The following is a 26,918-nucleotide window of genomic DNA, read 5'->3' on the forward strand; positions in this document are numbered from 1 at the left end:
CCAACCCGTGACAGAAATCATGCACCAAACTTGATGGAGTCAGCAGGAGCTTCAGCGCCAACCCTGTCCATGGAGGAAAGAGTTGCCCAACACTCCACCCTGCTCCACCGTCTGGGGACCGCCATGGATCGGGTGTTGGCGCACATGGAGAGCTGGGACCGAAGCGCTCTCGGCCCCCTGAACGCGACAGGTCAACAGCCTGCGTCCCCACCAGCACCCACAGCACCCAGTACCAGTGGGGTGAAACTTGCTTCCCCCAGGGAGTACGATGGGACGGCCGCTGGGTGTAAGGGCTTCTTACTCCAGTTGGAGTTATACCTGGCGACCGTTCGTCCCTCTCCCTCGGGGGAGGAGAGCGTCAGCGTTACCTGTCTCACGGGTAAGGCCCTGGAATGGGCAAACGCCGTGTGGGACAGTCCAGACTCAGCCAGGGACAACTACCCAGAGTTCACACGCCGCTTTCGGGCAGTGTTCGATCATCCCCCGGAGGGGAGAGCGGCGGGTGAGTGGCTGTTTCACCTGAGGCAGGAGACGAGGAGCGCGCAGGATTTTGCTCTCGAGTTCCGGACCCTGGCCGCGGGAGCAGGGTGGAATGAGAGGGCCCTTATAGATCACTACCTTTGTAGTTTGAGGGAGGACGTCCGCCGGGAAATAGCCTGTCGGGACACGACCATCACCCTGGACCAACTGGTGGACCTGTCCATCCGACTGGACAATCTGCTGGCTGCCCGCGGACGTCCGACCCGGGCCATGCTCATTCCACCCTCCAGCCCTCCTGCTCCCACGACTATGGAGATAGGGGGGGCAGCAGCCAGGAAGACTGGAGGGGGAGTTCGCTCCTGCACCTCATGTGGTCGCAGAGGGCACACTGTGGACCGGTGCTGGAGAGACTCACCTGGGAGTCCAGAAGGCAGGCAGAGCACTCCTTTGACACCTCAGGTGAGTCAGCACCAGCCTCACCCAGAGCCCCCTGTCCGTCACATGTATGTGTCAGTGTCTTTTCCTTGTTTCTCCCCTCACTCCCGGTTTAAGGCGCTAGTCGATTCAGGCGCGGCTGGGAGTTTTATGGACCGTGGGGTCGCGGCTAAGTTAGGGATTCCCCTGGTCCAGTTGGACCAACCCTTCCCCGTGCACGCCCTAGACAGTCGACCACTAGGGTCAGGGCTGGTCAGGGAGGCCACTGTGCCACTGGTCATGGTAATGCGGGGGGGTCATGAGGAGCGGATTAGTCTTTTCCTCATTAATTCCCCAGCGTTTCCAGTGGTTCTAGGGATTCCCTGGCTAGCCACTCACAACCCTAAGATTTCGTGGGGACAGAGGGCTCTTAAGGGGTGGTCAAATGAGTGCTCGGGCAGGTGCATAGGGGTTTCCATTGGTGCGACTACGGTGGAGAGTCCAGACCAAGTCTCCACCGTGCACATTCCCTCAGAGTATGCCGATTTGGCTATCGCCTTCAGTAAAACGAAGGCGACCCAATTACCACCTCATCGACGAGGAGACTGTGCGATAAACCTTCAGGTGGGCGCTGCACTTCCTCGTAGTCACGTTTATCCCCTGTCTCAGGAAGAAACAGCGGCTATGGAAACATACGTCACTGAATCCTTGAGGCAGGGATACATTCGGCCATCTAACTCAACCGTCTCCTCAAGCTTCTTTTTTGTGAAGAAGAAGGAGGGAGGTCTGCGCCCGTGCATTGACTATAGAGGTCTAAATGCCATCACAGTGGGTTTCAGTTACCCACTACCTCTCATCGCCTCGGCGATTGAGTCATTTCACGGGGCGCGCTTCTTCACGAAATTGGATCTCAGGAGTGCATATAATCTGGTGCGTATCCGAGGAGGGGACGAGTGGAAAACGGCATTTAGTACCACATCTGGCCATTATGAGTATCTCGTCATGCCGTATGGGTTAAAGAATGCTCCCGCAGTCTTCCAATCCTTTGTGGACGAGATTCTCCGGGACCTGCTCGGTCAGGGTGTAGTGGTGTACATCGATGACATTCTGGTCTACTCCGCTACACGCGCCGAGCATGTGTCTCTGGTGCGTAAAGTGCTTGGGCGACTGGTGGAGCATGACCTATACGTCAAGGCTGAGAAATGTGAGTTTTCCAAACCAGCCGTCTCTTTCTTGGGGTATCGCATTTCCACATCAGGGGTAGTGATGGAATGTGACCGCATATCAGCCGTGCGTAATTGGCCGACTCCCACCACGGTGAAGGAGGTGCAGCGGTTTTTGGGATTTGCCAATTACTACCGGAGGTTTATCCGGGGCTTTGGGCAGGTGGCGGCTCCCATTACCTCACTGATGAAGGGGGGCCCGGTGTGGTTGCGGTGGTCCGCGGAGGCGCACAGGGCATTTAGTCGTCTGAAGGTTTTGTTCACCGACGCTCCGGTGCTGGCGCACCCGGACCCCTCTTTGCCCTTCATAGTGGAGGTGGATGCGTCAGAGGCTGGGGTAGGAGCCATGCTGTCCCAGCGCTCGGGCGCCCCCCCCAAGCTCCGCCCCTGCGCCTTCTTCTCTAGGAAGTTGAGTCCGGCGGAGCGTAACTATGATGTGGGGGACAGGGAGTTGTTGGCTGTGGTCAGAGCCCTGAAGGTGTGGAGACATTGGCTTGAGGGGGCGCGTCACCCTTTTCTCATCTGGACTGACCACCGCAATCTGGAGTACATCCGGGCGGCGAGGAGACTGAACCCGCGTCAAGCCAGGTGGGCGATGTTCTTTAAGAGATTTCAGTTTAACATCTCGTATATCCCAGGTTCCCGGAACACTAAGGCCAACGCATTGTCTCGTCTCCATGACGCCGAGGAACGGTCCACCGATCCCACTCCCATACTTCCAGCCTCCTGCCTGGTGGCACCGGTGGTCTGGGAGGTGGACGCGGACATCGAGCGGGCGTTACATACGGAGCCTACTCCTCCGCAGTGTCCAGTGGGTCGTAGGTACGTTCCGCTCGGTGTTCGCGATCGTCTGATTCGGTGGGCTCACACGCTTCCCTCCTCGGGTCACCCAGGGGTTGAGCGGACAGTGTGTGGTCTTAGTGGGAGATACTGGTGGCCCACCTTGGTGAGAGACGTGAGGCACTATGTCTCCTCCTGTTCGGTGTGCGCTCAGAGTAAGGCTCCCAGGCACCTGCCTAGAGGGAAATTACAGCCCCTCCCGGTTCCACAACGACCATGGTCCCACCTGGCGGTGGATTTCCTGACCGATCTCCCGCCGTCTCAGGGCAACACTACGATCCTGGTCGTTGTGGACCGGTTCTCTAAGTCCTGCCGTCTGCTTCCGTTACCCGGTCTTCCTACGGCCCTGCAGACCGCGGAAGCCTTATTCACCCACGTCTTCCGGCACTACGGGGTGCCCGAGGATATCGTCTCAGATCGAGGCCCCCAGTTCACGTCCCGAGTGTGGCGGGCGTTTATGGAGCGACTGGGGGTTTCGGTCAGTTTGACCTCGGGGTTTCACCCCGAAAGTAATGGGCAGGTAGAAAGGGTAAACCAGGAGGTGGGCAGGTTTCTGCGGTCCTACTGCCAGGACCGGCCAGGGGAGTGGGCAAGGTTCGTGCCATGGGCCGAAATGGCTCAGAACTCTTTGCCTCACTCCTCTACCAACATGTCGCCATTCCAATGTGTGTTGGGTTATCAGCCGGTCCTGGGGCCATGGCATCAGAGCCAGACGGAGGCCCCTGCGGTGGAGGAATGGGTTCAGCGCTCAAGGGAGACCTGGGACGCTGTGCAGGAATCCCTGGAACGAGCCAGGGAGCGACAAAATGCGAGCGCTGACCGGCACCGCAGCGAGGCCCCCGTGTTCACCCCAGGGGAGAGAGTCTGGCTCTCGACCCGGAACCTGCCCCTCCGCCTGCCCTGCCGGAAGCTGGGTCCGCGGTTTGTGGGGCCATTTAAAGTCCTGAGGAGAATAAACGAGGTGTGTTACAGATTACAACTTCCTTCTTATTATCGTATTAACCCCTCGTTTCATGTGTCTCTCCTCAGGCCGGTGGTAGCTGGTCCGCTGCAGGAAAATGAGGTACGGGAGGTCCCTCCACCCCCCCTGGACATCGGGGGGCCCCCGGCGTACACAGTCCGGTCCATCTTGGACTCCAGACGCCTGGCGAGGGGCCTGCAGTACCTCGTGGACTGGGAGGGGTACGGCCCGGAGGAGAGGTGCTGGGTACCGGTGGAGGACATATTGGACCCAGCGCTCATCCGGGAGTTCCACAGCCTCCATCCGGATCGCCCTGCGCCTCGCCCTCCGGGGCGTCCTCGAGGCCGGCGTCGGCGCGCTGCGGAAGCCGCGCGTTAGGGGGGGAGTACTGTCACGACACGGACGGATGGTGTCGCCCCTCCTCGGCCGGGCGGAGCTCGGCGGTCGTCGTCGCCGGCCTACTAGCTGCCATCGATCCTTTTTTGTTTCACTTTCTGTTGGTTAGGTCTAGGTAGGCACGCACCTGTTTTGGGTTAGTTATTAGTAGGGGGGGTTATTTAGTTTAGCGTAGGATGTCTGTGTTTGTGCGTGATTATGTTTCTTGTCCGTTTTGTGTGCTTGAGGAACGTGTGCTGGTTTTCCTCTGCCTGTGGTTGGTTTCGTTGTGTTCACCACCGCAGAAGTATTTAAGGGCTGCGTCCCTATTTTTTGGCGACCATATCTACTTTCTGGAATAAAGAAGTGTGGTCAAGAATTCTCTGTCTCCTGCGCCTGACTCTACCTCTCCTGCTTTCTTGAGCCAACCCGTGACACAATCACAAAGACAGGTGAACTAGAACAGGGCGTGACAGTGTAATCTTTATGTACAATGGCCGATGAGCACCGATACGTTTTATCCATAATTTCTCTTCATTATTTATTTTCATATGACAAGGAATAGACCAAAAAAGAGACCTCCTCACTTTACCCCGTCTTTGACTTACTGTCACATTCGTCATAAGGAGTGGACCAAAATGCAGCGGGTATATTTATCATCTTCTTCTTTATTGAAGGAAAAACACTTAAACAAAACAAACGACGAAAACAGTCCCGTAAGGTGCACAGACTATACAGGAAACAACCACCCACAAAACACAAGTGAAACAAACCCCAACAAAATATGGCCTCCAATTAGAGGCAACGACAACCAGCTGCCTCTAATTGAAGGTCCTACCAAAACCCCAACATAGAAATAGAAAAACTAGATAAACACATAGAAAAAGAAAATGTAGGACATAAACCAAAAACCCGAACCACACAAAACAAACACCCCCTGCCACGCCCAGACCAAACTACAATAACAAATAACCTCTTTTACTGGTCAGGACGTGACACTTACTGAGTTTCTTTTAACGGTTAACCTCCACTTTTTAGGGGCTGGCCTGCACCTTATACCCGGAGGTCTCTTTTTTGGTCTTCGAGACAACGAATCAAATATGAAATATACAATGAAATATACCGTCTATCCCCGAATCGTACATTGTCGGGGATCCATGATAGCCTGGTAGCCCATTACCCACTTGATCAACATAGTATGAGACATAGCGGTTAGGGTCGAGATGGTGGGTTGTGTTCCATAACCATTTTAATTTATTTGTATTATGTTTATAAAATATATATATATATATATATATATAATAATAATATATTATATATGTAGAGAGGTTTTGGTGGGTCTAAAGTGGAGTTTTACAATCGTTTTACCATAAGTAAATTTGATGTTTTCATTCTGATCCGTTTTAAGCTCAACCAGAATGTTTTCAATATATTTCTTGCTTACAGGTACTTAGTGTGGCTTATCGTAGTTGACAGTGACTATGTCCCCATCCTTTCCCTCTATATGAACTGTTCTCAGGAGGGGCACACAACTGTCTCCTACCCTTTGATAGGATATGATGTCGGTATACACAAATATGTTGTAAAACCCTGCATGTATATCCGCAGGGGCTGGGAATAATTTATCTTTCACATACGTCCATTTATTGGGACCCAGCCACAACATGTAGGCGAAATTACCGGTGGTCTTTATACCCCTATCCGCAGCCCCTGAGATTTGTACACGTTTATGAATAGGGTTGTAGATCAAGAGTATTTCCGTATTGTTCAGGGTTAGGAGTTCATTCAACTCTGAGACGATCCTGTCGACGGTTCTATAGAACCCTTTTTTAATCTTTATAAATTTCGCAGGTTCTGATATCCTTTCGCAATAAAAATACCGGTCCTTATCCTTGATATTATACCAACTATGGGGGTATGTAATCTCGCAGGCCTCGGATAACTCTATAGGCTTTGGAAAATTGATTGTATAATTCGAACTTTGGTTATTACGATATATATGTGCAGACGCATTACTGGGGAGGGTCAGGTAGAAGCCGCTGTGTTCCATGATGCACTCCTGTGTACACGCAAATTATGTTGTATTTATCATGGATGAGGGTTTAAGTTAACCCCCGATGCCTCCACCACATCGTGCTCCAATACCCAACTGTTGAACTTTTGGGGCCAGTTTTTCCAACGGACCAACACCCATTTTTTACCCTTTTCTCTCTTATGATCTAGAATCTCCTCCACGTGAAAGACTTTGTCTTTACCCATCTGTACGTTCTGTAGTTCCTTCTCATAAAACGATCCCTCTATAAGCTCCCCGTCATAATCTTTTAACTTGTACTCAAGGGGTATGAGCGGTAGACATTCGGTAACGGTGAACACCTCATCGCTGTAACCGTGTTCATATTTTTTGTTGAAAACACCCCTCAACTTGGATATACTGTAATGCCCTGGCCATAGAGAGGGGTTTTTTGTTCTTTATTTTGGTTAGGCCAGGGTGTTACATTGGGTGGGCGTTCTATGTTATTTTTCTATGTTTTTGTATTTCTTTGTTTTGGGCCGTGTGTGGCTCCCAATCAGGCACAGCTGAAGTTCGTTGTGGTTGATTGGGAGTCACACATAAGTGCATGTTTTTCCATTGGGGTTTTGTGGGTAATTGTTTCTGTCATTGTGTTTCACCTGACAGGACTGTTTGTCTGTCAGTTTCTTATTTTGTAGTTGTATAGTGTTCCGTGTAATAATTAAATATGATGAACACTAACTCCGCTGCGTTTTGGTCCACTCTCTCTCACGACAGTCGTTACATATACGTACCAAGTCCCCCACTATGAATTTCATTTCTTTTTTTCTTTCGGCGAAGGGGGAACAAACCATACAGATTTTTAAAGACTTGAAAAGAGTTTTCAGAAGAGACCTCCGAGGGCTTCATCCGTATACTCTTATGGTAGCTGTAGTTGTAACCCTTTACTAAATCTTGAACTACATCGATATATCTATGCGTGTTGTGAGCTGTAAAATATCTCCACATCCTCTCCTTCAGAGTTCTGTTAAAGCGTTCAACAACTGAAGCTTTCAAATTCGAGCCTGTAGCAAAATGTACTATATTGTGCTTCTTCATGAGATTCTGAAAATTATTATTAAAAAATTATTTTCCGCCATCAGTCTGCACTTTCTTGGGGACTCCACCTTCCTTCAAGATAGAGTCAAAGGCCCGGGTCACCTCTACCCCGTTCTTATTTTTTAAGACCCTTACATATGCTATTTTAGAGAAAATATCTATAACCGTTAGCATGTAGCGATTTCCATCATTTTTATCTGCAAGGGCCTGCATGTCACATAGATCCGCCTGAAACTGGGACAAGGGGAGAGTAGATGTCACGTCCTGACCAGCAGATGGAGCTAGTGTTTTAGTTTTGGTCAGGACGTGGCATGTTTGTGTTGGGTATGTTTGTATTGTTGATTGGGACTTCCAATTGAAGGCAGGTGTGTTGAGTTGCCTTTGATTGGAAGTCCTACATAGGTGTGTGTGTTTTTCTTTGGGGTTGTGGGTGGTTGTTTTGCACTGCGTTTTTTAGCCTGCAAACTGTTGCTGCTGTCATGTTTATTGTTTCCTGTGGATGCTTTACTCCTTTTGTTGGGTAATTAAAAAATGAGTATTCACATACCTGCTGCGCCTTGGTTCATTTCAGAAGACAGCCGTTACAGAACCACCCACCAAAGGACCAAGCAGCAGAAGAGGAGGAAGCCACAGGAGAGGAAAATGGAGGAATGGACCTGGCAGGACGAAAGAAAATTCTGGGCGGACAAGTTAAGGGAGCTAAGGAAACCCGAGAGGCACCCCCCAAGACATTTTTTTGGGGGGGGCACACGGGTAGCTTGGCCAGGCCAGGGAAGAGCCGTAAGCCAGCTACCCGTGACTACAGGGAGGTGCATATGAGGTGGAGGGCGCCATGTTACGCTGTGGTACGCACCATCTCCCCTATACGGACGCACAGCCCAGTTCGCCCAGTACCAGCGCCCCGCAGGTGCCAGGGAAAGGGGAGCATCGAGCCGGAAGGGGTGATGCCAACCCTGCACTCAAGACCGCCAGTGCGCCCTTTCGGTCCGGTGTTTCCCGCTAGACGCACTAGCATGGAGGTGCGTGTCTCCAGGCTGGCACGTCCAATACCAGCCCCACGCATCAGGAGTCTAGTGTGTCAGCCCAGCCTCTCCAGTCAACAGTCACCAGAGCTGCCCGCCAGTCAACAGTCACCAGAGCTGCCCGCCAGTCAACAGTCACCAGAGCTGCCCGCCAGTCAACAGTCACCAGAGCTGCCCGCCAGTCAACAGTCACCAGAGCTGCCCGCCAGTCAACAGTCACCAGAGCTGCCCGCCAGTCGTAAGTCGCCAGAGCCGCCCGCTAGTCAGAAGCTGCCAGAGTGGCCAGACTGCCCGGTTCTGCCAGAGTGGCCAGACTGCCCGGTTCTGCCAGAGTGGCCAGACTGCCCGGTTCTGCCGGAGTGGCCAGACTGCCCGGAACTGCCGGAGTGGCCAGACTGCCCGGAACTGCCGGAGTGGCCAGACTGCCCTGAACTGCCAGAGTGGCCAGACTGCCCTGAACTGCCAGAGTGGCCAGACTGCCCTGAACTGCCAGAGTGGCCAGACTGCCCTGAACTGCCAGAGTGGCCAGACTGCCCTCCGGCCCAGCCCGAGTGGCCCTCCTGCCCTCCGGCCCAGCCCGAGTGGCCCCCCCCTCCGGCCCTCCGGCCCAGCCCGAGTGGCCCTCCGGCCCTCCGGCCCAGCCCGAGTGGCCCTCCGGCCCTCCGGCCCAGCCCGAGGGGCCCTCCGGCCTCTCCGGCCCAGCCCGAGGGGCCCTCCTGTCCCCCGGCCCAGCCCGAGGGGCCCTCCTGTCCCCCGGTCCAGCCCGAGTGGTCTGTCTGCCAGGGTCAGCCCGAGTGGCCCGTCGGCCCGGCGCAGCTATCGGCGCCATCAAAGTGGGCGACACCGAAGGTGGAGCGAGGTCCACGGCCTGCACCTGAGCCACCTCCAGGATAGGTGGGTTGGGGAGGGAGGGTGTAGCACAGTGCCGTCGGTGACGGCAGCCACCCTCCCTTCCCTCCCTTATTGTTTAGGGGTTATTGTTTATGGGTTTTTTGTTGGTGTTTTTCTGTTGGTAGGTGCATTCCGGGGTCTGCACCTTGAGGGGGGGGGGGGTACTGTCACGTCCTGACCAGCAGATGGAGCTAGTGTTTTAGTTTTGGTCAGGACGTGGCATGTTTGTGTTGGGTATGTTTGTATTGTTGATTGGGACTTCCAATTGAAGGCAGGTGTGTTGAGTTGCCTTTGATTGGAAGTCCTATATAGGTGTGTGTGTTTTTCTTTGGGGTTGTGGGTGGTTGTTTTGCACTGCGTTTTTTAGCCTGCAAACTGTTGCTGCTGTCATGTTTATTGTTTCCTGTGGATGCTTTACTCCTTTTGTTGGGTAATTAAAAAATGAGTATTCACATACCTGCTGCGCCTTGGTTCATTTCAGAAGACAGCCGTTACAGAACCACCCACCAAAGGACCAAGCAGCAGAAGAGGAGGAAGCCACAGGAGAGGAAAATGGAGGAATGGACCTGGCAGGACGAAAGAAAATTCTGGGCGGACAAGTTAAGGGAGCTAAGGAAACCCGAGAGGCACCCCCAAGACATTTTTTGGGGGGGGCACACGGTAGCTTGGCCAGGCCAGGGAAGAGCCGTAAGCCAGCTACCCGTGACTACAGGGAGGTGCATATGAGGTGGAGGGCGCCATGTTACGCTGTGGTACGCACCATCTCGCCTATACGGACGCACAGCCCAGTTCGCCCAGTACCAGCGCCCCGCAGGTGCCAGGGCAAGGGGAGCATCGAGCCGCGCCTTGGTTCATTTCAGAAGACAGCTGTTACAGTAGAGAAAACTATATTTCTTGGAAATTGTTTTCGTACAGGTTTAAGCAGAGTATAAGCATCCTGCTCTGCCAACCATTCATTCACTTGAGCAGCGCCTAACCGGCTACCTGTTTCTTCGGCTATAGCTCTTTGTAAACGCTCCTTACCCCCATAAGAGGTTAGAGGGGGTATAATAAATGTTTTTCAACATCTGCTCCGCCATCCTTCTTGCCTTCTTGCCTCTCTGAGGTACAATAACGTTAATAACGTTCAAATAACGACAACATTTCATTTTCATTTTGAAATTTTATTTTTGCAAACATCAAGTATTACGTATACAGATAATTCAGGATTCGTAGCAGGATACTTATCCCCGTTTTCTCAACGATCCCGGCATGCAACGCCCTGTATATTTGGTTTAGATTTACAGGCTTGTGTCGCTGAATTTTTAAAACACACACATCCGCTATATAAGTATATAAACAACAAATATGATACATGTTACAATTAGACAGTGTTTCAAACAAATAAAGTAAAATCTTAGACAAGGTTGTTTCTAGTTCTTCAGAATCATCCACAAGACGGGAGACCAGATGTGTCCATTGTAGACTCTCGCCCGTATGTCGTACATGATTCATGATTTGCTCCATTTTTAGCACACGCTCTGCATTAGCCAAGGTATTGTGTGGTGTGTAGAACGATACATTGTTCACTTTATTTACAATAATTTAATGCATAACATTTGTAAGTTCTCTCAAAAGAAAAATTGTATTTATTCTCTCTAACATCGTATGAATATAGTTACCCATTGCTTTACATCTAAATAAAAATATGTATTGTTACTCGGTCTCTTGCGGTTTATTGAGCCAGAAAGTCATCACATCAGCCACCACAGCTTCCTTGTATTTGTTGTCATCCACCAGGGTGTGTCGGATTTCTTTGAGTTTCTCGTGGATGTAGATCGCCTTCTTCAGTTCATGTAGGAAAGCCTTGGTTACCCCGTAAACTCTGGGAATAGACTGCACAAGACCCATAGACTCCAGGGCTCTGACCAGCGAAGGTATAAACCGTCTGGACCACAGTCTTTTCACCAACTCCTCAAAATGGTTGAAGAAGTAGTACCTTGGGGGTTCGTATAGGCACGGATGACGTCGTTGGCTGGGGTGATTGATCTCACAACCGATGCATTTTTCTCTTATATACTCTCCAATCACCACGTCTAAAAGTGCGGCTACAGAGGCCTTGATGGTGTCCACAAAAATAGTACTGACCACCCCATCAAACATATCCTCAGGCTGTGTACATGTAGGGGTTGTCGGGGGTCTTGCCTGGGGGGAGTAGAATGGTGGGCTGCGAGGCATAGAGTCCTTAGGGTTGGGTACCCATGACGTATCGGAGTCCTGCTATGGTATATGAATATCCATGGTATATGCTGAAATGAAGAACCGGAGGCTTTATGGGCACTCCTTTTATTGTTGAACCAGTCCTTTGGTATCAGGGCGTGGTTAACGCAGCCGCGTACTTAGTGTTCTTCGGGGGCTGCCCCTTCTGAGGATGACCCTTCTTGGGGTTCCTTTCAATCATAATCCTCAGGATTCGTATATATTATGCACTTCCTTAGCCGAACAATGCTCTGCCGTTGTTGGCTCTGTACAAAAAGAGCGTCCAACAACTCTAACATTTTCAATTCCATTAGATCCCAACTTTTAAAAGGAATAAGCATGCGCAACCTAAAATCCCCAGTCAGGCCACCATCACAAATGTTTTGGTTGTGGGTTTCCTTGTTGCTGATATAGAACTCCACGCATCCACATGGAAGTCCGTTCTTTCTTTGTATTTTCACCCTGTGAAATACTCTTCCTGAGGGGTCAGGGGTACCTTCCCACCGGGTCTCGTAGCCAGTGAACACGCTATACCCCTGTGTGATAACTCTCAGTTCGGGACACACAACCTTGCGAAAAACCTGCCAGTCTTCAAGCCCATAGTCCACTCGTAAAGTCGAGTCTGTATTTTCTTCTCCTTCAGCTATGGTATAGAGTTTCACTTTACAGGCCTGGTAATCAAACTGATACCCCCATTGCTGTCCATTAGACATCATCACTTGATCTTTCAGAGCAGTTGCGGGCGGTATTTGGGTTCTATACACATTTAGAAACCGCTTTTTTGGCGCATCGTATATTGTTGCATTATACTCGGATCTTTCTCTATGTTTCAGCCGCGGTCCTGCTTCCGTTGTTACGGTCATCACTGCTTTGCCACTGATCACTAAATCCATGTTTAATTTGTTTAGTGGTTTATCATGGTCGCTTGTGTTGTTCTGGGTCTTATTTATAATGTGTCTGCCACCAACACAATCCCCCGGACATTCCTGCTTCATAGACAACAGCCCTAAGGGCAATAAAATAGTGGGTGTGGGGCCATCCTCTTTGAAATGTTCAAACACATCCCCCCACCAGTTCAATGAGGTCCCTACACATCAATCATCATGACAACTTCAAAGGAATAGATGCAATATATGCATAAATTAACACACACTCTAACACGTGACAACAGGAACACGATGCACTTATACGGGCATAACCATGTGATAACTTCCTGCCAGGATGTCCTAACCGGATGCCCATATTTGGGCATGCACACGTCATCCGGACATAGGGTCATAAATCAAACGTTTGACGCGCACCGTCTACTTTATTCTCTCTATCCTCAAATAACTTTTTTAATTAATAACCTTTCGGGGTTCATTTTTCGACTACCCCCTCCCCCCCAGTTATTATTCTCATGAATAATAATACTCATAACAATAACAACAATAGCACAATATTTTAGTTCTCGGTGTTTATTATGATTTTAGTGGCAAAGCAGAATTAAAAAAATCTAAATACGAGGTAAACTCTCAGCAGTGCCCCAAGTCCAATAGATATATCCTCTGGGCACTGAAAATTGCCCCCAATAGGTTCTTCCAAGAACCCCATAAGAGGTGGGGTTCATTGAGGAACCTCTTTAGTTGGTGGGGGTTCGTGCAGGAGCCTCACTGCCCAACTGAAACATTTGGATTTGAAAGGGCAGCAGGTGCCGGCACTTATCTGAAAAATGTAAAGATCTCCTCAATTTAAGGTAATGTTTGTCCCTTGTATGAACTAAATGTATATTGTTTTATGATGATCTATCTTTTCATATTTGTGCAAATCTTTCTAATACAGAAAATGGACACAATTCAATGGATATCAATCAACAAAAAGGTAAGAATATGTATGCAATAAGAATATGTTGAAGGCTTGGGTGCAGATGGCTGAACTGCTCACTTTTGTGTCAGCAGGTATACAGACAAGGAGGAATAGAAAGGTATGTCAATTGGTATTGGTATGTTATGCAGATCACATTTGCCAACCTCTTTCCTTATCTCATCAATGAATACCCCATAGGCCTCTAGATTATGGACAAAGTATGTTTATGAAAACCATCATCAAAACAGTTTTTTTCATTCACAGTCCCTAATTTTTGGAGTGTAGAAACCATGTGCCATCAGTACAATTGCAGAAGAACGTTTTCCATAAAACACAACACTTCAAAAAGATAAACGCTTTTAAATAGATTTAATTTTTTTCAAATGTGTAGCTATGGCACAGCTTCCAGCCTAACAGACTGGATTGGAGTGTCGTCTCTTGATGCTGTCGAGTGATGCTCTAGTGGTACACAACGACAGCCAGGAACTTCTGGAAGGCTTCCTGAGTATCAGCACTGAAAACAGCGGGACCTAGCTTGGCGGCCACGCACCCGGTGGTGCAGTCAGCGAGGAGCTGTGGAGAGGGGACCGTAAAGGAACCAGGTGGAGAATGTAATATTGGAATAAGCTTTACATCGGCTCTTAGCGCTATTTAATTCATAAGACTATTTATTTGTGTATTTTGTTTCAGTTTTCTAAAGTGTAATACTCACCCTGAAGTTGTTGGGATCCACGTGCAGTTTCTCTGAGTGACTCACACTCAGTGCAGTATAGGCGTTTTTGATGTCATCCAGGTTTTGAACAGCTCTGTCCAGTCCGTGCATCACGGTCTTTCTGTGCTTGGCCACGGCGGGGTTACCCATGATGGCAGCGGGTGTGGACAGGTTGCCGAAGGCGCTAAAGTGCCTCTGAGTCCATGGAGACACGATCAGAAGTCTAAAAATAAATTAAACAGGCAGCCATTACAATTATACTTCACAATCAATATGGCTTAAGGACAACAAAGCCAAGGTATTGGAGTGGCCATCACAATGCCCTGACCTCAATCCTATGGAACATTTGTGGGCAGAACAGAAAAAGCGTGGGCTAGCAAGGAGGCCTACAAACCTGACTCAGTTACACCAGCTCTGTCAGGAGGAATGGGCCAAAAATCACCCAACTTACTGTGGGAAGCTTGTGGAAGGCTACCCGAAACGTTTGACCCAAGTTAAACAATTTAAAGGCAATGCTACCAAATACTAATTGAGTGTATGTAAACTTCTGACCAACTGGGAATGTGATGAAAGAAATAAAAGCTGAAATAAATCATTCTCACAACTATTATTCTGACATTTCACATTCTTAAAATAGAGTGGTGATCCTAACTGACCTAAGACAGGGAATCTTTGCTCGGATTAAATGTCGGGAATTGTGAAAAACTGAGTTTAAATGTTTTTAGCTCAGCGTATGTAAACCTCCGACTTCAACTGTACAGGTACAGTTGAAGTCGAAAGTTTACATACACTTAGGTTGGAGTCATTAGAACTCGTTTTTCAACCACTCTACACATTTCTTGTCAACAAACTGTAGTTTTGGCAAGTCGTTTAGGACATCTACTTTGTGCATGACACAAGTAATTTTTCCAAAATTGTTTACAGACAGATTATTTCACTTATAATTCAGTGTGTCACAATTCCAGTGGGTCAGAAGTTTACATACACCAAGTTGAATGTGACTTTAAACAGCTTGGAAAATTCCAGAAAATGATGTCATGGCTTTAGAAGCTTTTGATAGAATAATTGACATCATTTGAGTCAATTGGAGGTGTACCAATAGATGTATTTCAAGGCCTACCTTCAAACTCAGTGCTTCCTTGCTTGACATCATGGGAAAATCAAAAGAAATCAGCCAAGACCTCAGAAACAAAATTGTAGACCTCCACAAGTCTGGTTCATCCTTGGGAGCAATTTCCAAACACCTGAAGGTACCACGTTCATCTGTACAAGCAATAGTACGCAAGTATAAACACCATGGGACCACGCAGCCGTCATACCGCTCAGGAAGGAGACGGTTTCTGTCTCCTAGAGATGAACATACGTTGGTGCGAAAAGTGCAAATCAATCCCAGAACAACAGCAAAAGACCTTGTGAAGATGCTGGAGGAACAGGTACAAAAGTATCTTTATCCACAGTAAAACGAGTCCTACATCGACATAACCTGAAAGGCCGCTCAGCAAGGAAGAAGCCAGTGCTCCAAAACTGCCATAAAAAATCCAGACTATGGTTTGCAACTGCACATGGGGACAAAGATCATACTTTTTGGAGAAATGTCCTCTGGTCTGATGAGACAAAAATAGAACTGTTTGGCCATAATGACCATTGTTATGTTTGGAGGGAAAAGTCGGAGGCTTGCAAGCTGAAGAACACCATCCCACCCGTGAAGCAGGAGGGACTGGTGCACTTCGCAAAATTGATGGCATCATGAGGGATGAACATTAAGTGGATATATTGAAGCAACATCTCAAGACATCAGTCAGGAAGTTAAAGCTTGGTCGCAAATGGGTCTTCCAAATGGACATTGACCCCAGGCATACTTCCAAAGTTGTGGCAAAATGGCTTAAGGACAACAAAGTCAAGGTATTGGAGTGGCCATCACAATGCCCTGACCTCAATCCTATAGAAAATCTGTGGGCAGAACTGAAAAAGTGTGTGCGAGCAGGGAGGCCTACAACCTGACTCAGTTACACCAGCTCTGTCAGGAGGAATGGGCCAAAATTCACCCAACTTATTGTGGGAAGCTTGTGGAAGGCTACCCGAAACGTTTGACCCAAGTTAAACAATTTAAAGACAATTTACCGAATACTAATTGAGTGTATGTGAACTTCTGACCCACTGGGAATGTGATGAAAGAAATAAAAGCTGAAATAAATCATTCTCTCTACTACTATTCTGACATTTCACATTCTAAAAATAGAGTGGTGATCCTAACTGACCTAAGACAGGGGATTTTTACTAGGATTAAATGTCAGGAATTGTGAAAAACTGAGTTTAAATGTATTTGGCTAAGGTGTATGTAAACTTCTGACTTCAACTGTGGGTTTAGTTAAAGAGACTATGCATAGATGATAATCAGAGAGTAGCAGCAGCGTAAAAGAGGGGTTGGCTGGGGGGCACAATGAAAATAGTCCAGGTAGCCATTTCATTACCTGTTCAGGAGTCTTATGGCTTGGGGGTTAAAGCTGTTGAGTATCTTTTTGGTCCTAGACTTTGCGCTCCGGTACCGCTTGCCATGTGGTTGCAGAGAGAACAGTCTATGACTGGGGTGGCTGGGGTCTTTGACAATATTTAGGGCCAAAGAGTTCCATCCTGTAAAAACCTCAGAACAATATGGCAAATTGACCTAAAGTGTGAAATTGAGGATGATACCTGGTTGAAGATCTTGTCCAGCTCAGGGAGGAACATAAGGGAAGCCAGGGGGAAACTAAGTCAATACAAGACACTACATAGGTTTGATTGGACCCCAACAAGGCTTCAGAAGATGGGCCTGACCAACAATTCTCTGTGTCGGAAATTCCAAAAGACACTGGGACATTTTTACACGCAATATGGAAATGTATATTAGTGCTACCTTTCTGGAAGGATGTTTTGAAATATCTGGAGGAATGGTGGGGCTCAACAATTCCAGTTTCAACCAGAATTTGTCTCTTAGGCGATAGAACAGAGTTACCTAATGTAACAAATGAGGAATTTGCACTGATCACTGTTGGTGTGGTTACAGTAGCTAGAGTAATACTTAGAATTTGACTCCTACTCTGAAAGACTCCTACTCTGAAACAGTGGATAGAATCAATGTTGGAGGTAGCATCTTTTGAACAAATGCTTGCTTGGATCACTGGTAGAAACAACAATTCTAGAACCTGGACGTGCTTTATTTGTCATGTTTCTAAGACTGGGAGGTGATTACTTATGCTTGTGAACCCATTTAGTTCTGTATTGTAACCTGTGAGATACTATTTGACTGTGTATATGTGCTATGTTGGAGGATATGTGATGCTCAATGTTTTTATGCTGCACTATATTTTATTTTTATGTTTAATAAATACAACTTTAATAACAATTTTTTTTAAATATCACATTTACATTAGTATTCAGACCCTTTTCTCAGTACTTTGTTGAAGCACCTTTGGCAGTGATTACAGCCTTGAGTCGTCTTGGGTATGTCGCTACAGGCTTGGCACACCTGTATTTGGGGAATTTCTCCAATTCTTCTCTGCAGATCCACAAGCTCTTGTCAGGTTGGATGGGGAGTGTCGCTGCAGCACAGCTATTTTCAGGTCTCTCCAGAAATGTTTGACCGGGTTCAAGTCTCTGGCTGGGCCACTCAAGGACATTCAGAGACTTGTCCCGAAGCCACTCCTGCGTTTCTATATTTTTTATGTAACCTTTATTTAACTAGGCAAGTCAGTTAAGAACAAATTCTTATTTACAATGACAGCCTACACTGGCAAAACCCGGACGATACTGGGACAATTTTGCGCCGCCCTATTGGACTCCCAATCACGGTCGGTTGTGATACAGCCTGGATTCGAACCAGGGTGTCTGTAGTGACACATCTTCAAGACCGCTGCGCCGCTCGGGCTGTGTCTTGGCTTGTCTTGGCTGTGTGCTTAGGGTCGTTTTCCTGTTGGACGGTGAACCTTTGCCCCTGTCTGAGGTCGTGAGTGCGCTGGAGCAGGTTTTCATCAAGAAAACTGTACTTTGTTCCTTTCATCTTTCCCTCGATCCTGACTAGTCTTAAAGTCCCAGCCACTGAAAAACATCCCCACAGCATGATGCTGCCACCACCGTGCTTCACTGTAGGGATGGTGCCAGGTTTCCTTCCGATGTGTTGCTTGGCATTCAGGCCAAAGAGTTCAATCTTGGTTTCATCAGACCAGATAATATTATTTTTCATGGTCTGAGAGTCCTTTAGGTGCCTTTTGGCAACTCCAAGTGGGCTGTAATGTTCCTTTTACTGAGGAGTGGCTTCGGTCTGGCCACTCTACCATAAAGGCCTGATTGGTGGAGTGCTGCAGAGATGGTTGATATTCTGGAAGGTTCTCCCATCTCCACAAAGAAACTCTGGAGCTCTGTCAAAGTGACCATCGGGTTCTTGTTCACCTCCCTGACCAAGGCCCTTCTCCCCCGATTGTTCAGTTTGGCCGGGTGGCCAGCTCTAGGAGTCTTGGTGCTTCCAAACTTCTTCAATTTAAGAATGATGGAGGCCGCTTTGTTCTTCGGACCTTCAATGCTGCAGAAATGTTTTGGTACCCTTCCCAACATCTGTGCCTCGACACTATCCTGTCTCGGAGCTCTGCGGACAATTCCTTCGACCTCGTGGCTTGGTTTTTGCTCTGACATGGACCGTCATCTGTGGGACCTTATATAGACCTACGTGTGCCTTTCCAAATCATGTCCAATCGATTGAATTTATCACAGGTAAAGGATGCTCAATGGAAAAAGGATGCACCTGAGCTCAATTTCGAGTCTCATAGCAAAGGGTCTGAATACTTATGGAAATAAGGTATTTCAGATTTTATTTTTTATACATTTGCAAAAATTTCAAAAAAACTGTTTTCGCTTTTTCATTATGGGGAAATGTGTGTAGATTGATGAGAAAAAAAAAACAATTTAATCAATTTTAGAACAGGTCTAATGTCACAAAATGTGGAAAAAGTCAAGGGGTCTGAATATTTTCTGAATGAACTGTATGCTGTGGCCAGACATGACATTGATTTCCCTGCTGTAACTTACCACACAAGGCCATTTATGGAACTATAGGGAAATGGGGCCGTCTTGGGAACTCCCCCCCCCCCCCAGTTGACTGCAGCATAACAACCTTATTTTCTATCTTGGGTCAGACTCAAGTCATAGCCTATAGCACACATCTTTGTATAATTGTATTAAATATTTGAAAGAATCAGGAATCAAACAACCTTGTTTAACATGAGAATAGGATGTTTGACGTCTTGAAGGTGTAAGATGACAACACGGTGTAACATTTTACATTTCAGAATTGAAGGCAATTCATTATCAGTGGGAGAAGGCTACGTTTGCTAGGCAGATCTCAGGAGCTTGTTGGTATTCCAATAGGCCTATGTTGTAGCGGCCTATAAAACCAACAAACATTTTATTACCTACCATATTGTTGCTTTAGTAAAAATCTGGTTTAATAATTATCAATCGACAATGATCAAGAGCTCATTCATGATTTTCAATGAATAAGATTTGACTGCTTATTTGACCAAATCACAGACTTGAATACAGGTAAACCTAGGTTGTGTATCACTTTGAGTATGGCTGCTTATAGGCTCCCCCCCCCCCCCCCCCCCTTCTAAAAAAGCACGTTTGTATAAATACAAATACAATAGCTTGTTTCAACGTCTTTATTTTCACTCAGGCAGGGATGTCAGAACATAATCACTTGTCTCGTGTGCATTTAGAAGTACCGGCTGCCCATGGCTGCGACAACCACTTTCATGAACTTCTGCCAGGTTGCCTGGATTTCAGGAGTGAAAGAGGCTCCGAACTTGGCGGCAATGACAATTGTGAGGACGTCAGCCAACACCTGTGGACAAAAGACAAAGAAGGAAGATGTTAAATAAGACTGACGGTTTTGTTTTACCTTTGGAATTAGACGTGTTGCTCTGATTGTTATATGTGTAGGCTTACATCAGTAAAGCCTAAAATATAAGCATATTTCTCAAGACAGAAGACATACCCTGAAATTGTCAGGGTCGACGAAGAGTGTGTTGGCGTGGGTCTCGCTCAGTGACTTGTATGTGGCCAAGATGTTGCCCATGTTCTTCACAGCTTTATCCAGAGCTCCACACACGACCTTGCCGTGAGCAGCAACTTTGGGGTTGCCCATGATTGCTGCGGGAGTGGACACGTCTCCAAAAGAGCCGAAATAACGCTGAGTCCAGGGATAGACGATCAGGACTCTGTCATTGCAAGAACACCGAAATATATGAATTATTTTCAAATGTATTTCAATTATATGCCCAATTAATACTCTAACATGCTCCATTCAAACTTAACAATATCAACTCAATATTAATAGTAATGATAGATTTATATTTACATTTAAGTCATTTAGCAGACGCTCTTATCCAGAGCGACATACAAATTGGATATAACAGAACAAGTATAATAGTGTTATAATTACTCATGATCATCTACACTATAAACTATATTAAATTATATATTTGAAAGAGGCTGAAGCCATGACCTACCTTGCCAGAGCCAGTGGTCCGACCTCATTGATATCTACTTTTCCCCAGACAGCACTGATGGTGCTCTTCTCGGCGTCTGTCCAGTCAACCATGTTGTCAGTGTTTGATCTCCGGTTTTGCAACAAGATTAAACAAATGAATGTCTTGTGTAGGGAGACACTGCATGCAATTTATATTTATGAGTGGTCTCCGCCCACTGGAGGCGGCGCATATGATTGGCTCTGGCAAAGATCAGTATTAGCCAAGTGAGCGCTTCAGCTCTCGGACTTGATGACATCAATTCCAATAATTTATCTGTTAAAAACAACAGAAAATGTTAATTTATTAGTTGTTACAGAATCAAGTCTGTAGGTTAGATCCTAAAAGCTGGAAGCATATGTAAATTGGCCTATACAGTTTTATCTAGATTACCAACGTTTCAAAATTCGCATGATAACAGCTTAATTAACAGTTTTAATTTATTCCACTAATGCAAGAATAAAAGCAAGGTTATGGCAAAACTCTTCCGAAGATTACACGTCCTTCATTGCAGTGTATAAGGCTATTCAAATGAAAAAATAGAAAGAGATGCAATCAATAACAAAAAAAAATATGAATTTGGAAAATGTGATAATTCAAGATAATTCCGGACTGCGATTTGGCACAGTTTCTTATCTAGGACAAAATGATGCCTTCCTTTTTTAATCGGGGTATTCAGACCGGTCGCACCCATTTTAATGTATTAATTTCAAAACATTAAATATGATAAGCAGGAATGTCCTGAATTATTTGCAGATGGGTGTGTACCCATGTCCTCGCATGACCTCTGTCTTCCTCTGACTTTTTTCCGATCATCATTCGAAGTCCAATCAACCTTATAATTGGGAATCATATCCAACTTCCATTGAACCCCAGAGTAGGCATATCATAGATACATACAGCCCGTCATTGTAAATAAGAATGTGTTCTTAACTGACTTGCCTAGTTAAAGAAAGGTTATATAAAAAATACAAAAATACAAATGTTAAACACGTCACTTTGAATAAATATTTTCCAATTGAATGAAGGTCTTTGAAGGTGGATTTGATTTTTACAATATAATTTACCAATGTAATGTGTATTATATATGCTCGATTAGGCTACTCTGAAAGATTTCGTTTTATGCAACGAAAAAAATATATAATAATTATAATAATTATCTTTATCAATCAAACAAATTGTAAAATTGTTGACATCTCTGTTGCATCTGGTGCAATTGATTTAAATGCTTGACATTTTGCCAATTAATTAAAAATGAATTATTTGGCTGTTTCGGCAAAAGCAGCTGCACCTTTAGAATTAACCTATTGGAAATATATGCTTACAATTAAAGTATTTGCATTACGGAAAAAGGTTAATGATGGATATTATTAGAAACATAGCCCTCTGACATATTATTGAAGTTTTTAATATAAAACGCTAACTTATTATTTGATAAAAGCCAAGATAACGGATCTTACTCTTGGATTTTGACCAAGAGGGCTGCAGTGTAAAGGGAGTGTACCCTAGTAGCTGGGCGTGTCTGCCGCTCTACTGTAATATAAAGGGACCTAGTTGTATAGGCAGTCATCTTCAGATAATTTCTTGTATATTTAATACAGGTCAATCAGAAAGGAGCAAAATGAGTCTGACAGCAAAGGACAAATCTGTGGTCAAGGCCTTCTGGGGCAAGATTAGTGGAAAGGCAGATGTTCTCGGCGCTGAGGCTTTGGGAAGGTAAGCCCTCTTAAAGAAAGAATGATGAGATTGATTGTGTTTAACCTGCTGACAGCGGCCTATGTGCCTACCCCGAATAAGCATTTTAACATACAATAAGTCAACTACTTTCATTACGTTGTAGACACAGACGATGGGAGAAATATGATACGCGTAATGCTTAGTAGTTCAGCATCCAATAAAAACTCCTATAATAGGAACTATTCTGTACCTTCCTTTGCAGGATGCTGACTGCTTACCCCCAGACTAAGACCTACTTCTCCCACTGGGCTGACCTGAGCCCCGGCTCTGCCCCAGTCAAGAAGCATGGAGGCGTCATCATGGGTGCAATTGGTAATGCTGTCGGACTGATGGACGACCTCGTGGGGGGAATGAGTGGTCTCAGCGATCTGCACGCCTTCAAGCTGCGCGTTGACCCTGGAAACTTCAAGGTTGGCTCCCAGATAACCTATTGTCTGTATATTGATCCCTCTCGAAATCAACTCTGTGTGTTGCTAAGGCATTAATCCTTCAATATTAACTTTTAAAATATACTTTTCAGATTCTGTCCCACAACATCCTTGTCACCCTGGCTATTCACTTCCCTGCGGATTTCACTCCCGAAGTGCACATTGCTGTGGATAAATTCCTTGCAGCTTTGTCCGCTGCCCTGGCTGACAAATACAGATAAGACCATCATGAAAGTCCATCAAACTCCAGTTCCTGCTCTGTTGTTATTACAATAAAATGAACAGCCAATGAATGAAGTTTCGTCCTCTGTTGTGTCCTTATTCCACCACAGTTTACCATCACAAAGTCATATCTGAATTTCATCACTATCACATCTAGATTGAATACATTGAATGAAGAAAGGAAGGGATTAAGTACTAAATAGTGCTTTAGGTCCACCATCCACTAGCTCACTATGTTCTTCTCCATAACTTTGGTTAGCCGTGTAACGAACCCCTTTTAATGGATCCTTAAATAACCTTTTGAATAACCTTTTGGGGTTCATTCTTGAACTACCCCCCTCCCCAGTTATTATTCTGATGAATAATGACACGCATAAAAATAACAACAATAACACTATCTTTTAGTTATCAGTGTTTGTTATGATTTTAGTGGCAAAGCAGAATAAAAAAATCTAAATATGAGGTAAACTCTCAGCTGAGCCCCAAGTCCAATGGATAAATCCTCTGGCGTGTTGATGTTAATGTGTTGATGTTCTCCATATCCGTAGCCAGAATGATTTTGAGTGCATGGTGATCGAACAGGTTTCCTGTTATACTCAGCAGAGCTGTAGGGAGGGAGAAGTCTGAGGTAATTATTAAATAGTAATTATAAAGATGATTAAAAAAACATGCACACCACAGAATTCATACACTCGAAAAATGAGGGGTTCAACAAGGGTTCTTCTAAGATCCCCAAAGTTCTTTGTAGAACCTTAGGGTTCTTGGAACTGAAAATGGCCCCCAAAAGGTTCTTCCAAGAACCCCATAAGAGGTGGGGTTCATCGAGGAACCTCTTTAGTTGGTGGGGGTTCGTGCAGGAGCCTCACTGCCCAACTGAAACATTTGGATTTGAAAGGGCAGCAGGTGCCGGCACTTAACTGAAAAATGTAAAGATCTCCTCAATTTAAGAGGTTTGTCCCTTGTATGATCTAAATGTATATTGTTTTATGATAATCTATCTTTTCATATTTGTGCAAATCTTTCTTAAACAGAAAATGGACACAATTCAATGGATATCAATCAACAAAAAGGTAAGAATATGTAGGCAATAAGAATATGTTGAAGGCTTGGGTGCAGATGGCTGAACTGCTCACTTTTGTGTCAGCAGGTATACAGACAAGGAGGAATAGAAAGGTATGTCAATTGGTATTGGTATGTTATGTTATGCAGATCACATTTGCCAACCTCTTTCCTTATCTCATCAATGAATACCCCATAGGCCTCTAGATCATGGACAAAGTATGTTTATGAAAACCATCATCAAAACAGTTTTTTTCATTCACATTCCCTAATTTTTAGAGTGTAGAAACCATGTGCCATCAGTACAATTGCAGAAGAACGTTTTCCATAAAACACAACACTTCAAAAAGATAAACGCTTTTAAATAGATTTAATTTTTTTCAAATGTGTAGCTATGGCACAGCTTCCAGCCTAACAGACTGGATTGGAGTGTCATCTCTCTTCCATATTGATGCTGTCGAGTGATGCTCTAGTGGTACTGTCTGCCAAGAGCGGACACAACGACAGCCAGGAACTTCTGGAAGGCTTCCTGAATATCAGCACTGAAAACGGTGGGACCGAGCTTGGCTGCCACGCACACGGTGATGCAGTCGGCGAGGAGCTGTGAGAGGGGACCATAAAGGAACCAGATGGAGAATGAAATATTGGAATAAGCTTTACATCGGCTCATAACGCTATTTAATTCAGAATACTATTTCTTTTTGTGTTGTTTTTTTGTTGTTGTGTGTAATACTCACCCTGAAGTTGTCGGGATCCACGTGCAGTTTCTCGGAGTGCATCACACTCAGGGCAGTATAGGCGTTTTTGATGTCATCCAGGTTCTGCACAGCTCTGTCCAGTCCGTGCATCACGGTCTTTCCGTGCTTGGCCACGGCGGGGTTACCCATGATGGCAGCGGGTGTGGACAGGTTGCCGAAGGTGCTAAAGTGCCTCTGAGTCCATGGAGACACGATCAGAAGTCTAAAAATAAATAAAACAGGCTGCCATTAAAATTATACTTCACAATCAATATGGTCTGTATCGCACCAAAGGTGAACACCGCGATGTCCTACTTGGCAATTAGTGGTAAATAACCTAGGTAGCCTATTATCGTGTTATTATTTAATGATATCTACATAAATATTAGAAGAATGTACCTGGCCAGGGCCTGGGGTCCGATCTCATCCACGCTGATCTTTCCCCACAGGCCTACGATGGCGCTGCGCTCAGCATCTGTCCAGTCGACCATGTTGACGTTTGTTTGTTGATTTCCTTTAGTACTTGCAAAATGTTACAAGGGATCCCTGAGCTGCTTTTTGTCTCCTGGGACTTCCAATTTATTGATGTTCAGTATCTCCGCCCTGAACAGAACACAGAAAATGATTGGATGAATGTCTTGAGGGGGCAAGGTCCTTGAGTGTGGCACATATCGGCATTGAGCCAACTTCCTCCCACATTTAAAGATAATGCTTTGTCATTTAGGCGTTGCCAAATTCTAATTAATACGGATGGAATAAACAAGTCATGATTAGCCTTCATCGACATTTTTGTCAAAATGTAGTTATTGACATAGCCTTGTTCTGTTCAATGTTCTCTACATTCTGCATATAGTACTTAATACCCCAATTCATATTGTTAAGTTCAAAATAATATCTGACAACACTCAACCCAATGAAGGTTCGGAACTTTAATGCCAATTATCTCAGGGTAGAACCTTATTTAGCCCTAAATTCTCTTTTAATTTATCGTTGTAATATTCACATTGAATTGCAATATTATCTTTATAAAATGCGAATTATTGACGTAAGTGTTTATTTAGGGTCTCATTAAAAAAACAGCCTAGTTTGGGAGTAAACTATCAAAGAAAGAGCATGACTCAAATGGTGTTTTATCTTCATATTCAGACCGCCCCACCCATTTGATAGTTCCATATTTCTGGTCGTTTTGAATGATTCATCTACATGTCAGTTGGTGAAAAGTCGTTTTATCTTCCTTCATCAGGGGAATTAAATGATGGGTTCTAACTGGACACTATTCAATGTGGATATTATCCTATTTACTTCAATCAAACCGCAGCTTTTTGTTAAACCCCACTGAAATACAATGCACGTAGCCTATATATTGTTACAATGTTTAGTGATAGGCCTAGGGTACGCTTTTTAACCGAAATTAAACCTTTCCGATTATCAGGTCTATAATTTGTCTCAGTATTTTGAGGTAAAATGTTGACAGTGTGTATTTTAGCCTATTAGCAGAAAAACGATGTTTCAAGTCAGAATTAGGCAGGTCTAATGCACCAGAAAAGTAAATGATTGCCTACTTCATCCATATTTTATTTTGCAAAAAAAGTAGTGTGCAGTTCCAGTAGTTAGCTGCTACATGGGGGAAAAAAGTAGTGTGTAGTTCCAGTAGTTAAGTTCCAGTAGTTAAGTTCCAGTAGTTAGCTGCTACATGGGGGAAAAGTAGTTAACTACTGAAAACCCTAACTAGATTTCAATGTAGTTCAACTACCACCAAGCTTCTGCAAAATGTAGTTAAATTACTAGTTGAATTACATGTAGTCCACTACTCCCCAACACTGCCTTTTGTACAGAATCACATAGCCTATACTCCCCAATGAGTGCTGCAATATTAGACCGCACGACTAAACCTTAACTGTAAAGAAAATATTGAGTTATTAAGTGTTTCAAAAACACTTTGTTATTCATTCTATATGAAATAAATACATACAATGTTATGACAGCATTTTTACAAACAAAATCGATTATGGACAAATGTCATATTTTGGGCATTATACGAATTGGCTCAGATCCATAACATATAAAA

At 45.5% G+C, this 26,918-nt stretch overlaps 4 protein-coding genes across 4 annotated transcripts; 1 reads left to right on the forward strand and 3 right to left on the reverse strand.

Annotated features, from left to right (window-relative positions):
• Nucleotides 1-13,857: 13,857 nt before the first annotated feature.
• LOC145850319 (hemoglobin subunit beta-4-like) lies at nucleotides 13,858-16,837 on the reverse strand. The gene is made up of 3 exons (XM_082973112.1): nucleotides 16,802-16,837; nucleotides 14,111-14,305; nucleotides 13,858-13,971 (listed from the first exon to the last, which is right to left on the reverse strand). The coding sequence occupies exons 1-3, from the start codon at nucleotides 16,835-16,837 to the stop codon at nucleotides 13,858-13,860; spliced, it is 345 nt and encodes a 114-aa protein (XP_082829238.1).
• A 2,949-nt stretch (nucleotides 16,838-19,786) lies between these two features.
• Nucleotides 19,787-20,844, reverse strand: LOC106601074 (hemoglobin subunit beta-1). Its single transcript, XM_014192980.3, has 3 exons — nucleotides 20,650-20,844; nucleotides 20,136-20,358; nucleotides 19,787-19,982 (listed from the first exon to the last, which is right to left on the reverse strand). Exons 1-3 carry the CDS (start codon nucleotides 20,739-20,741, stop codon nucleotides 19,854-19,856), a joined length of 444 nt encoding a protein of 147 aa, XP_014048455.1. The 5' UTR covers nucleotides 20,742-20,844; the 3' UTR covers nucleotides 19,787-19,853.
• A 1,373-nt stretch (nucleotides 20,845-22,217) lies between these two features.
• On the forward strand, nucleotides 22,218-23,129 carry LOC106601072 (hemoglobin subunit alpha). The gene is made up of 3 exons (XM_014192978.3): nucleotides 22,218-22,383; nucleotides 22,607-22,814; nucleotides 22,925-23,129. The coding sequence occupies exons 1-3, from the start codon at nucleotides 22,289-22,291 to the stop codon at nucleotides 23,051-23,053; spliced, it is 432 nt and encodes a 143-aa protein (XP_014048453.1). The 5' UTR covers nucleotides 22,218-22,288; the 3' UTR covers nucleotides 23,054-23,129.
• Nucleotides 23,130-24,322: 1,193 nt separating this feature from the next.
• LOC100136576 (beta globin) lies at nucleotides 24,323-25,380 on the reverse strand. The gene is given in 3 exon segments (NM_001123666.1): nucleotides 24,323-24,714; nucleotides 24,851-25,073; nucleotides 25,250-25,380. Coding segments are annotated over 3 exon segments (447 nt in total). The 5' UTR covers nucleotides 25,342-25,380; the 3' UTR covers nucleotides 24,323-24,582.
• Nucleotides 25,381-26,918: the final 1,538 nt, after the last annotated feature.

The sequence above is a fragment of the Salmo salar genome, chromosome 03 (assembly GCF_965601325.2).
Source record: "Salmo salar chromosome 03, fSalSal1, whole genome shotgun sequence".
NCBI lineage: Eukaryota > Metazoa > Chordata > Actinopteri > Salmoniformes > Salmonidae > Salmo > Salmo salar.